General features: G+C 44.6%; 1 protein-coding gene across 10 annotated transcripts in view; it reads left to right on the forward strand.

Moving 5' to 3' along the window:
• LOC139048756 (zinc finger protein 271-like) overlaps positions 1 to 13,171 on the forward strand; it is a 344,730-nt gene that overhangs the window by 284,192 nt on the left and 47,367 nt on the right. The window contains exons 1-2 of one of the 10 annotated variants that reach the window (XM_070523333.1): positions 5,602 to 5,662; positions 10,721 to 10,843. The exons of 7 other annotated variants lie outside the window; for them this stretch is intronic. In XM_070523333.1, coding sequence (XP_070379434.1) covers positions 5,617 to 5,662; positions 10,721 to 10,843 — 169 coding nt within the window. In that variant the 5' untranslated portion in view covers positions 5,602 to 5,616. Of the gene's footprint in view, positions 1 to 5,126; positions 5,343 to 5,388; positions 5,663 to 10,720; positions 10,844 to 13,171 lie in introns of those variants that run through there. 2 more of the 10 variants (XM_070523335.1, XM_070523334.1) reach the window with 2 other exon arrangements.

Raw genomic sequence — 13,171 nt, forward strand, 5'->3', positions numbered from 1 at the left:
TTCCTTTGCCCGGCTATTTATCATTATCGTCATCTTCTGCATATTAATATTCAACCCCACTCTTACACTCTCTCTGTTGAAGTCTCCAATCATTTGTTGTAACTCGTCTGCATTGTTGTTGAATAGAACAATGTTATCGGCAAACCGAAGTTTGCTGAGATATTTGCCGTCGATCTTTACTCCTAAGCCTTCCCAGTTTAATAGCTTGAATTCTTCTAAGCACGCAGTGAATAACTTTGGAGAAATTGTGTATCCCTGTCTGACCCATTTCCCTATAGGTATCTCCCTGCTTTTCTTGTGTAGAATTAAGGTAGCTGTACAACCTCTGGATATATTCTTACGCGAAGGACGAGCCAGTAAGACGAGAAACTATTTACAGATTGTATTTACAACAACGGTTGCAGCGCTGACCGGTTAGATTCACAGAGCGAGCCCAGTTCGTTCTTCCTCCTCTTTTCTGGAGGGATGGCGCCCACGCACCTCGTTCAAACAAACAAATACCACACGCATGTAGCAATATTTTTCAAGCTTTTTACGTAAGCGTTCTGTAGTCCTTGATTACGTAGTGCCTCTAGACTGCTGGTATCTCTACTGAATCAAATGCATTTTCGTAATCTATATAAGCCACATAGAGAGGCTTATTGTACTCTGCAGATTTCGCGATTACCTGATTGATGACATGGATGTGATCCATTGTAAGGTATCTCTTCCTGAAGCCAGCGTGTTCCCTTGGTTGACAAAATCCAGTGTTGCCCTTATTCTATTGAGATTATTTTGGTAAATATCTTATATAATACCGGGAGCAAGCTAATGGTCTTATAATTTGTCAATTCTATAACGTCTCCTTTTTTGTGGATTAGTATAATGTCTGCATTCTTCCAGTTTTCTGGAACCCTTGCAGTCGATATGCACTTCGTATAAAGAGCCGCCAGTTTTCCAAGCATTATGTCTCCTCCATCTTTGATTAAATGGACTGTCATTCCACCTTCTTCTCCCGCTCTTCATCGTTTCATGTCTTGCAGCGCCCTTCTGATCTCATCGCTAGTTATAGGAGAGTTTCTGTATCCTGTTCATTACTGTTTCTAAGTGAGGTATCGTGACTCCTCTGGGTACTCTATACAGGTCAGCTTAGAATTTTTCCGCTGCTTTTACTGTATCTTCGAGATTGCTTATGATATTATCCCTCTTATCTTTTAGTGCATACATCATGGTTTGTCCTATGCCAGGTTTCTTTTTTACTGATTTCAGGCTGCGTTCATTTTTTTACGGCTTCTTCAGTCTTTCACATGTTATAGTTTCGAATATCAGTTATTTTCGCCTTGTTGATCAGTTTTGACAGTTCCGCGAATAGCGTAACGCTGTGCGGCCGCCAGTCCCATACAACCGCGTAGAGCGCAGGACTCTGCGATTCTAGACGTACTGCGCTCACCGAGAAAGGTTAGAAAAACACCCACATAAGCACAGCAGAGAAGTGGCTACGTGAGGCGGTTCGACCAATAACTGTAGAAGCGTCATTCAAAGCAAGTAATTATTCTCCACTCCCGGCGGCGTTTTCTCTACTTCCTTTTTAAATAAAAAGATGTTGATCCATAAATATTCTCATAAACAACGGTTAACATTTTTATTATTTGCTTTTGCTTGCAGTCTGGTTGTTGCGTTGGCTCTCTCCCTTAGCAGATCGCTTAATTTCTCAACTCCTTGCGATTTTTGTTTCCAGTTTCCAATTTTGCACGATAAGTGCAATACAATTAAGGAAAAACAGACGAGGTAACTGGCGACAGTAATCTTGCTTATGGGTTTAAGGGTTATTGCAGGGTTTCATGATGGACGCTCTTTCACATCATTTTCTTTCCCACCTTATCTAACCCATATCACGTGTATATGATCCCGGCCATCTGCCAGCGTCGCGGCGAGCCGTAACTCAAGGAAATCATGAAGCAAAGGGGAAAGTTAAACGCAATTGGTGTTTTCTCCGGCCGCAACTCGTTCCATGAGAGTACAGACCAGCTGAGTAACAGCCGCATCCCTCTCCTGGTCCCAGGATCAGCCTAAACAAAGAAGGTTGAACTAACAAAACTAACAGCTATGCGCGTGACGGTTGAATAGATGGTGACAACTGAACGCATCTCGAGTTAATCGCGCGGGTGCGGAATCTATGAGAAAACTGTCCTTCACATACAAGAGAGCTGATAACTACCGCCATCTAAAAGGAGTGAAAAAGGCAGCATAAGGCTGACCGATGAACAGCTGCCAAGTCTCAACATTAATCTGGCGGCGCTTTAGGAATGTGTAAGGAGTGGTGGCGTGGGTGGGGAGGGGGGGGGGGGGGGGTATGCCACTTGATTTTGGGGGGAGCCCGGGCCCCCCCGGCGCCCCCCCCCCTGGGTACGTGCCTGACTCAGCCACGAGTTCGATGGTTCAAAACTGGACAAAAGCGCCTTTACTGAATGCGGTGTTGCCTTAGAAGCGTGCCGTAGAAAGTTATACTGCGGCGTATATCGGTAATTATGACCATGTAAATTACAGAAGTCGCACTTTCACGAGTAGCGAAGTATGTTTCCGCTACATTTCTTTTGCGCTCTGCGCACACGCAAAGCCATCTTGCGGCCAACGCAGAAGACCCCCTCCTCGCAATGTACGGCGCTTTCCCAACACGTGGCGTGCCACTCGCGCCATGATGTGGCGCGTCGCGGCCCGTCGCGTGCTGATCGCGACGTTTGGCTCTCGTAGATCGTTTGAGTAGGCGGTGCGATAACGCTATCGCGTTCCACTGTTGAAGGCGAAGCTTAAGCGTGCTCCAATTTTTTTTGCTACTGAGATCGAATTCTACTTCAGAATTCACTATTAAAAATGTCCGAAAAGCCGTTTCCGTTCCCATGTAACGCATACGCCCTTTCGATGTCTCGAAGGTGATGGGCCGATGCAAGTACAGAACAATTATTCCGAACGACTGTGCTACTGCAGAGTCGTGGCTGTTGCGCAGAGGCGCACCTGTTTCTGAGAGAATTAACGCACGAGTGCTAATCGGTTCTGCTGAACAAGTTCCTAGCTCTCACACAAAATAAACGCCCCGTTTTGGGGTAGCCTGTAAGTCTGCTTACTCAATTGTTTCAGGCAAGGAAAAATTTTTGTTGACAGTCTCGCCATGTCTGCAACCCATTAAAACTGGGTGCCCACTGTGGAACCACACTTCAGCGAACACAGCAGATCTACAAATATTTCTACGTGTATGTGAGGCATGCGCCGTTCCTTTAATTGCTTCGATCATTATTGTTCTTATGATAGTGCACTCGGTAAAAGAAAGGAGCCGTTTATAATACAGAAGCTGCCTCGTTTAGTGGACGTACACTTGGGAACGGCATTACATGTAATTAGTAAATATAGATAAGCGTAACATGTGTTCCTCAGGAATCAGACTCGATGGATGGATAGATGGATGGATGGATGGATACAACTTTCTTGTACGTCCGGCAAGGTTTAACGCGACCCGGGCTCAGGTCTCCCACGGGGGAATGTCAAGCCCTGCCTCAATGCCGCCTCAATCACACTCGAGAATAATTTCTTTAATTTATAAACCTAGCAAAAAGCCGAAGGACGCAGTTACCTTCTTTTCTTTTATTTAAGCAAATTTTGTCCTTTTTCGTCTAGCGATACGATTATGAGGCACCCTGTTCTCACCGCCTGGGGCTTTTTAACGTGCACCTGAACAGATGTAGACGAGTGTTTTTATATTTCGTTCCTATCGGATTCCGCGATCTGGTTTGAACCCATGAGCTCGAGCTTAGCAGCGCAATGCCATATCCACTACATCACCGGCCACTATAATTACCGCGTCGCTTTTCTTTCTTTTTTTTTGTTGCTGTTAAACACAGACTGTACAAAAAATTTCACACGGCTTACGGGCCAAACATTAGCATATATGATGACTACCTAAAACTGTTTTCGGCAGCCGCGAGGTCCGACCATAACAAAAGAACCCGTACCAATTACTCTGCATTCTGTTACGTGAGGAAGCCCGAAACGAGAATGAAATGTTGCAGTGCAGTTGTTTTTCTTTTTCTATAAAAATATTTCTCATAAATCTTAGTACAGGGCGCCGGATGGGGCAGATATGTTTTACTTGTTCGAAGCAGCAAGCAGGAAGTTTACATGTGTTCTTCCGTCTGCGTTTCGCAAGACTTGCTGATAGAAAAACTTATGCCGAAAAATACACACGAGAGATACATGCTGCTTGAAGAACAAGAAAAATATTTGTTCTCGAAAGGGAACCTTACAATAACATAGTAAGACTAAAGCCGACACTGCGGCCGCAATGCACGTGCAATTACAGAGCGGGATTAAAAAAATAATAAAACGGAATAAAGAAGGGAAAGAAAGGCGCCTATTTATAACGGATAAACACATTCCATATGCAATTATGAAGACCGTTTGAGCAGTCTTAACACATATACCAGCGTTCACAGTAGTACGAATAACCCTACCCGAAGTATCACCAGCAGTTTCAACGGCGCGACCTTGACGGAGCCGAATCCACGTCGATCGCAGCGCCGCCAAAGAGTTTTTCGTCGTTGCGCGCCCGACTGGCAAGCATGCGCGCCTCATCCGTTGGTCTCACTCAACCGTTTTCTAGTACACTGCAGGGCAGGCGGCAGCAGCAGGAGAGCGACTTTGGTCACAATGCCACAGTGCTTTCATAGAATAAATAACTGCGTTGCAAGGATACCCCAGACCATCGTCAGGCACCCCGCGGTCTGTTCCATTATCAGGTCCCCGCAGTCCCCGTTTCCCAAGTGCCGGTGCTACCGCAACGCATCAGGAACAAAGGCGAGAGTTCTCGGAGTTTCGCACGACTACCTGTTCGTCTGCTGACACTTAATTGTAGGAACAACCATAAAGCAATACCTCTGCCAAGCGCTCAAGATAAGTGCACTAAGGAGAGCTTCACTCGGTAAGTTCACTTTGAGAAATCTAAACGTCGCGACTTGAGTGACGGTGTCACTCGCTAAAGAGTGCACTGCCGAAGTGGTTCTCGCGCGAACTACCTGTGCTGCAATCGCGTCTCTCGTCACATCTGTCGCTTCTGGTATCGCTTGTGCTTCCTCGTCTGTATACATATCGGTGGTGCTGCTTTGTCTGTCGCTACTGTGGTCATGCTGTTGGTGTCGTGTGATGTGCGGCGGTTTTTTTGCCGCGGGAAAGTTTAGCGCAGAAGTGCGTCGACGTCTCACAATAGGAAGAAGTTTCCAAGGCTGCTTCAGCGGTCAGATGCACCGTGATGCTTGTGCTCAATATGTTTATTCGCAGCGGGACGACGGCAGAGAGTGACAGTCACCCTTTTCACGGTGATCCCATGGGCGCTGCCATGTTTAATCACGTGGTGACGCGTCCATTGCTTGCCTCAACTGCCTCCGTTGCCAGCGTGTTTACAATGGTTGCGTATGATGCCAGTGTGGCTTAACAGATCTGTGTTTCGGGCGACGTCGTAGGCGGTGACTGGGTGAACGACACGTAGCTTTGGCCACAGAAAGAACGTGAAAAAGAGCTTTCGGAGCTGATTAAGCTGTCCAAACGGCGCGAGCAGCGTATATGGTGCTTCTTCTAAAAGTGGGGCTAAATATGTCTTACATTCTATCCAAGCTTTCCGCTCATGAATTGAATCAGGGTTAGTGTGTTTCGGTCATCGTACTTTATTTGTAAAATATTTTGAAGCAGCGGCTTGTGACATTTCTGATTCGGCAAAGTCTGTTGGTGCGGTCACTATCTGAATATTTTCTGGCTCATTGCTCGTGGGTGTGCTCAATTGCAGTATATTTATTATTGCTGCGCACACCGCTTGAAACGTAGCCGTTTTGTACATTTAAGTACATTGTAGCAAAGATATCGCTAGTTACTCTTGTGGACTGTCACAAAACATTCAGCTTTGACCATTTGTGTGCTGTCGGTGTACTCTGTCATTTATTGTAAGTATATGGTTCACATATATTGAAGTGTGCACCCATTCACTTATTGACATGTTGGCGATAGAGTAGGCGTAAGATTCCATGCCAGTTTGGGTAGATGTGTGTAGATACTGCATGTGAAACTTGCTATGACAGGAAGTGGCACTACCTCTTTTAACATGTTTTAACAAGCGGTACTCACTCTTGCCGACATTCCAGGACTGAGGACCTTTTTTAAAAGGTTAGAGATACAGCAGTGGTGGATGAGCAAATACCTGTATCCTCGAGGAAAGCCATACATTTGAAAGTGCGAGTAACACGTACTGACACTTGCAGCAGCGGTCCACCAAAATGGCCACACAGATTCATTCCATTCCTTAATATGCCCATTGCTATTTTTGCAGCCGACTATTGCACACGTCTTCAATCCAACACGATTGGAGCGCAGTGCATTTGCAAAAACTCAGTTGCATTTCTGACAGCTGATTGCACAGAAGAAAGGTGGAAACGGTGATGACTTTGTATTTGTGCGCTGTCGCTGAGGCCACATGCGGCTTGCTGCCGAAAGTGCCATCTCATTTCTCTAATTAAGCCGCACATATGAAATTGGCCTTCAGTGACAAAAGTGCAAGAAACTGATGTCATTGTTCTGTCGACTGAGAATAGGATACGCATACGGTACTCATTCTTACCTGCCGACTGGTAGTGAACCTCCCCTTTGTGATAGGTGTGGTGAGCGGCGGGCTGGCGACTTAGTGGAGTGACGGGAAGCAGAAGTTGAACAAAAAAACAAAAACACTATCCTATAGCATACCGACGCCTCATTTCCCTTCATTCAGTAATGTTTCTTGGAGCAGAACCAAGTTTTAATTTTTTACAAGATGTCAATTTACTGCGCATTATAAGCATACGATATTCATAGCACATGCTCTCACGAGAGGCTCATGCTGTGAGAGTAGCAATGTGTGTGGCACAACTCCTACAGGCCACTGTGCTTAAGGGCCTTGGACAGGCAATAGTGTTACTTGTAGCAACATATCTTAGTATATCACTTCTTCATAGTACACCCTTTTCCACAGCATATATCAAGTATCAGTGTCTAGTTTTATTAGGAATATATGCACTTTCCAAAGAATATTTTTTAGGCCTCTATACTGTTGTGTTTGATCCACTTCTCGGTGATCATTATTCAGCAACGGCAGTTTCCTATTATAGCCTTGGCCCCAATAAACCCCAATCATCATCATCATTGTTTCTCTAGAACAAAGTGCTCTGCGGAAAGGGTCAGTATATGGAAACACATGCTGTGCTGAAAGAATGTCTCACAGACAAGTTCGATGTGTGTGAACGCCATGTTGAGTACAAGAATCTATCTTTTCATTCTTGAGAAGATGTCTATCTTGATTCCTCTTGGAAATAATGGACGCTGGTTTACGGCACAATGGATGACTTAATTATTCTCGGTCTTCACGAACATAAATCGAAGGCCAGAAATGTGATGTCAAAACGAAGCTGATCAAGAGACAGAGCTCAAGTGTTGGCAGGCACTCCGGCGGAAGCTTGTAGGGATGCGCTTTATGTAGGTTTCAAAGCAATTGTGCTTCGAATATTGTAGTGCTTGCTTGCAAAATGTGTGCTACTGACTCTCATCATCAAGCTCGTGACCATGGTTTTGCCTTTTGTACTCTGAAAGCTTGAACTTATTGAAGACGACACCACATAGCAGCGATATGGGGATTGTTTTAAGGAGGCAACTCGTAGGTGGAATCTCTTGACTTATGGCAACTGTTGTCCATGAAAAGTAGTGCACCTGATTAGCTGCATGAAAAGCTGCAACAAAATCCACAAAATGATATTTTGAGTGGCTATACTACCCTCAAAACCATAACTGAAATTGTCCTTAGAGAAAATTAAGCATGGACAGGTGTGCATAACATATCAAGGCAAAGTAAGACAGTGACATATAAAATCACATGTGCACTACAAACTGTGGTGCACAGTATGTACAAAAGCTTGTGAATGTCATCTTTGGCTGCAGAGGCAACTTTGTTCGACCAAGCCTCCGTACGCAACCTTCAAACAAATACAGAAACGTGTATGGGTAAAATGAAGAAAAATTCCTGTGGCTTCAAATGTACGTGATTCTCGACCCCCACAAGCCTCTTTACAAAGATATGAGGTCGTTGAAAACCATCCTGGGATATTCACCATTATTGAATGCGTACAGAATCAAGCATTAATTGTTACGCACTTGAGAGTATAGTTTCCTGTGATTTATTCTGGAAAACCCCAGTCAGACTGGAGAAACCATCTGTGAGTGTATGCATTTGGATGGGATGATTTCTAACTGTTGACATGTATAATACAGTTTTATATGATCAAGCGCATGCACTTGACTAAACAAGAAAAAAATTAAGATGACCGTTTAGAAAGCACATGCATTTGAACCACCAGAAAGTGATGGGAAAATTACTTTGGAAAAGCGCTGCGCAAGCAAATGAAACACGTCACAATGTTCGTTGGCAATTTTGTTCATAGAAAAAAAAATCCTTCGAACATTGAATTTTCACTTGTTGAATCGGTTGTTGCCACTTCCTGCCGATCACATTGAACATTGATCTTTTTATATGCATGATTGACTTGTAAAAATTGCATGTACAAAAGGTTTATTACACGCGGAACAGATGTGGGGGCTCATTAATTTCAGTTTCCAGATAGGTGTTTAGTTTGTAGCAGTAAGTTTGCAGAAACTCCACTGCAGTTGTCTAAGTATGCATACTATAGTGTGCGTAAGCGTATAATCCTAAATTTGTTTTCCTACACCCAAATTTCATGTTGGCCCACCCCTAAATAGGTTTCTCCGGCTATCTTCTGTGGAGCACTATGTATCCCTCTGCATATGCAAAAATCTGATCATATGGTTTTTCTCTCGGAACAGTTCATTTTTTTCCATTGTTCCTTGTCGCTTATAATGCTACCAATCATTATTACATTTACACAATTGAAATGATTAAATGCGTTAACTGCACAAACTATGCATTTTTCTGCAGATACAAGGCATTACAATCTTTGCGTGACAGACAGATTTTGCTAGGGTACTCGCCAAAGAATGTTTATGCAATAAAGTAATGAGAGGTGGTTAGTTTACTAACAAAGGAGTAGCATTTGGCCATCTTATGATCTTGAGCAGCATGCAAAATGTTCGTCATATCGCTGATTATGTACAGGAGCTCCTCTTTATTACACATGTTATGAATATGCTGCCAGAAAAAAACACTGAGTACGCAAATGTGGTGGTTTGAACTAGGTTAGTTGGAAAGCAGAATCGCCAAGCCTGACCGCTGATTTGCATCGTACAGCTTCAGGCTTGAGGTGCCAACTACATGTGTATGTCGAGGTCGGTACAGGGAAGTTTTGTTTTTCACATTAACCTCTGTATAAAAATTTGAGCGGGCAGCCAAGCTACATTTATTAATGAGCAAGTGGTTCAGGTTAGGTGGGGGAAAACAATGCATGGCAGCAAGCATAGTACACGATTCACCGTGTGTGAAGAAACATGTGACTGCAAGACACCCTAACAGGTATCGCTGAGCTTAGTGTCACAAGTTGGCAGCACCGCGCTTCCCCTTATCCTCTGTCTTCTGGATTGGACTGTCATGGCTTGCTATGTGCTTGCGTGCACATTCGCTCATCGCTCCTTCTCTTTCGTGTTGATTAAATTGGCACGGCTCGCTACATGCTTGTGGTTGCATTTCTGAGCGCAGATTAGTGTGTATGTGCTTTTTGCACTGGGCTTTCAATAGATCACTCGCTTCTCACGTTTAAAGATAAAGTGAGTGCCGGCTAGCGTAGAAGTGCTTTGGCACAGGCTTGCTTTGTATGTAAGCACACAAGAATGCCAAAAAACATTCATGCCACCAAAAAGTCCGAAAACTATGTTATTTTTCTTTACTTTGTGATGTACCTCGCCGTGCCATCACTTCTAAGAAGCACAGGAAGGTCTGAAGCCACACAAAAGAGCGCACAATGTTTATTCTCGGCTGTATATGTAACCCTGGGAGGACAGCACCCAGTGGCTTTCGGGCACACAGATAAAGAAGGTGCAACAGCATAAAGCATAATGCAACTCATGCTCAATAACAGCGTGCAAGCACTTATCAGCAAAAAGGCATCGGCTTGTTCGCAGCCCGAAAAGAATGTAGTGTTCTTCTTGAGAAGGTCAGTCAGTGGATAGGTGATATCCGCAAAACGTTTAGCAAACTGACGAAAATAGGAGCACAAGCCTGTGAAGCTACACAAATCTTTTGCTGAGCAGGGCACGGGAAAGTTCTTGACAAGATGGATCTTATCAGGATCAAGATGTGTACTGGCAGCAGTGACAAGGTGGCCAAGAACTTTGACTTTGCAATGTCCAAAATGGCACTTAGAAGAGTTAAGTTCAAGACCAGCCTCCCTAACAAATTTAAGAATAGCAGCCAAGCTACTGAGGTGACTGTCGAAATGTAGGGGAATATACGATGACATTGTCCAGATAACAAACAGTTGGACCACTTATAGCCCTGAAGGATAGAGTCCATCATTCTTTCAAAAGTTGCTGAGGCATTACAAAAATAATTATAAAGGCATAACCTTAAAATGTAAATTCTGTCCGGTGTAACAAAAGCGGTATTGTAATACACGGGATAGTTGGTGCATTCTGTTCAGAAAAAAACAGTCTCTTTCCTGTCCTCCTGTATGTTTCCTGTATGCATCTTTTTTTGGCTGTTTTTTTCTCAATACAGTGAAAGCAGTCTTCTCATGGTCCAGTTCATCACCAGAAATCTGCCAAAGGCCAGATTGGAGGCGAAGAGAAGTATTTCCATCTGTAACACAGTTGAGGGCATCATCAGTCCACAGGACAGAGGGTGCATATCCTTTTTCATGATTTGGTTCAGTTGACAGTAGTTGACAGAAGATCGCCAGCTGCCATTCTTCTTTTTGACCAGGATAACCAGCAATGCCCAAGGACACAAAGACTGTTCAATTGCACTTTTCTTTAGTTTCTTGTCTACTTCAGCGTGAATAACGTGTCATTCTTTGTGAGACACGCGATAAGGTCTCCTGCAGGTTGGACTAGTATCACCAGTGTCATTCTTATATGTTACAATGGAAGTCTATCCCAGTGGGCGATCCTGCGAGTCAGACATCACAATAAGACACCAGCATGGGACAAGGACCTGTAGCTTGTTTGGTAAGCAGGTCTTCAGCAATCATCTTTGAAGATATGCCATTATCCGACGTTGCGGAACCTGTTGGACAGCAGGTAAATGAAGACAAGTACAGACCATCTAATACAGAGATAGCCGTATTGTCGATGGGAGAAGCGTTGCCGAGCGACATGCCTTTCTGGACAACTTATGTACCTTAACCAAAATTTTAAATGGGAAGAAATGTGCAGTTATTGGCAATAGTCACAATGGTATGAGGAATGACAACTTTGCTTAGCAGGAGAACATTGAGATTAGGAGTCTGCATGAGTCTGCATTTAGTCATTGTCAGGAACAGATGGGAAGCATGTCAAAGGCATATATATACGTGGGAGCTGGGAATGGCAACCATACGAAGTCTACAGAACATAAACAAGCTTAGCTGATTTTGGAGGACACCAGCGAATAGGCCGCTTGAGTTGGAGGAGGCCAGCACTGCAGTCGATCAGTGCTGAATAGTCCGAGAAATAGTCGAGGCTGAAGATGAAGTCGCGGGAGCGTTGTTCAAGAACAGAAAATTAAACAGAAGTGTTGAAACCAGCAACAGTTACTTGCGCGCTAGACATACCAAGGATAATGGGCGTTGCTCCGTCATCGACCCGGATAGCATGAGATGCGGCAGTTGTAAGGACTTCAGATGGCAACGAAGGTGGTTGCTCGTCACCGAGATATGGGCTCCAGTATCAACAAGCACTGGAACAAATAAACCATCGACTTCTACCTTGACTATATTGTGTCTGGTCGGCAGGGTGAGAGGCTTTGGCGGTGAGGTTGACAATGCAGCATCCACCTCCGGGAGCTCCATCCTTTTGTTTTTTGAAAATATATGCCCAGGTCAGAATCACGCCCACACGTGCCAGGGCTCGGGTGACCTGGACGGGCATCGACTTTCAGGCAAACGGGACTGATGACTGCTCGGCGACGGTGATCGACTGCGCTGCGTGGTTGTGCCGCAAGTGTCGTGCAGGTTCATCTCAACTTGCGGCTGGAGATGGCAAAAACCGTTATCTGGAAGAGGCCTGTTCAAGAACGGCATCGATGACCAACAGTTGCGACAGTATTGGGCAATGTGCCCAACATGGCGAAAAGTGAAGCAAATAGGTTCGTCAAACGGTGTTCGCCACCCTGTCATGTTGCGAGAGCCTCGAAGGATCCACTGATTTTGTGTGTGCACGAGCGAAGGACGTGCGGATAGCTTGGAACTGGCCACGGTACATACTGACTGCAAGCCCTCACTAGCGAGTTCTTGACACACAATAGCCTGAACAGTGTGAACCATAGAAGTGCATGTATGAATTACAGGTGGGTAACGATCTGCAGGACACGTGGCTTTCAACTTCCTCTGCACAGTCTTTGTTAGCTGCTTTGAAGGATGCTGCCGGCGAAGGAGAGTCCTGTCGGTCATCACAAGAGGATGGTGCAGTCGTATTAGGAAGCCGTGCAAATGACTGATGTGATGACTTTTCACTTGCTCAAAATGCTTGCATTTCGTGATAATATCATTAACCAAAGTACAGTTCTTACAAAGGAGTAAATTGAAGGCATTATCAGCAATACCTTTCTAGTTGTTAGGTTTTAGGTTAGGTTAGGTTTTAGTTTTAGGTTTTTTAGGTGTTAGGTACGGTTAATGGCTGTGAGTGTAGGTTATGGAGGTCCAGGATTGTTCTCAATTTGAAGAGATTAAGATATAATTAGTTAAGAGGAAACAGGCTAGCCAACCTACTCATAGACAGAGTAAAAGTAGATGACAAGACAAGGGTAATTGGAGATAAGTGCGAGATGCCGCCCAGGGCCATTGAAGAGTGGCACATACCCAGTGAACCAGCTTGGTGTCAAAAAGGTTTGTTGAAGAGCAGCACATAGACAATGTTACATGCTCCCTCAGCAGTTACAGTTGCCTCAGCACAGCAGCCAGGTGCTCTACCCATTTGGCCACAGGGAACAGTGGCCAACTCTGCCCACTGTTCCCTGTGGGCAGAGTTGGCA

Source organism: Dermacentor albipictus, chromosome 8 (assembly GCF_038994185.2).
Source record: "Dermacentor albipictus isolate Rhodes 1998 colony chromosome 8, USDA_Dalb.pri_finalv2, whole genome shotgun sequence".
In the NCBI taxonomy this organism is placed as follows: domain Eukaryota; kingdom Metazoa; phylum Arthropoda; class Arachnida; order Ixodida; family Ixodidae; genus Dermacentor; species Dermacentor albipictus.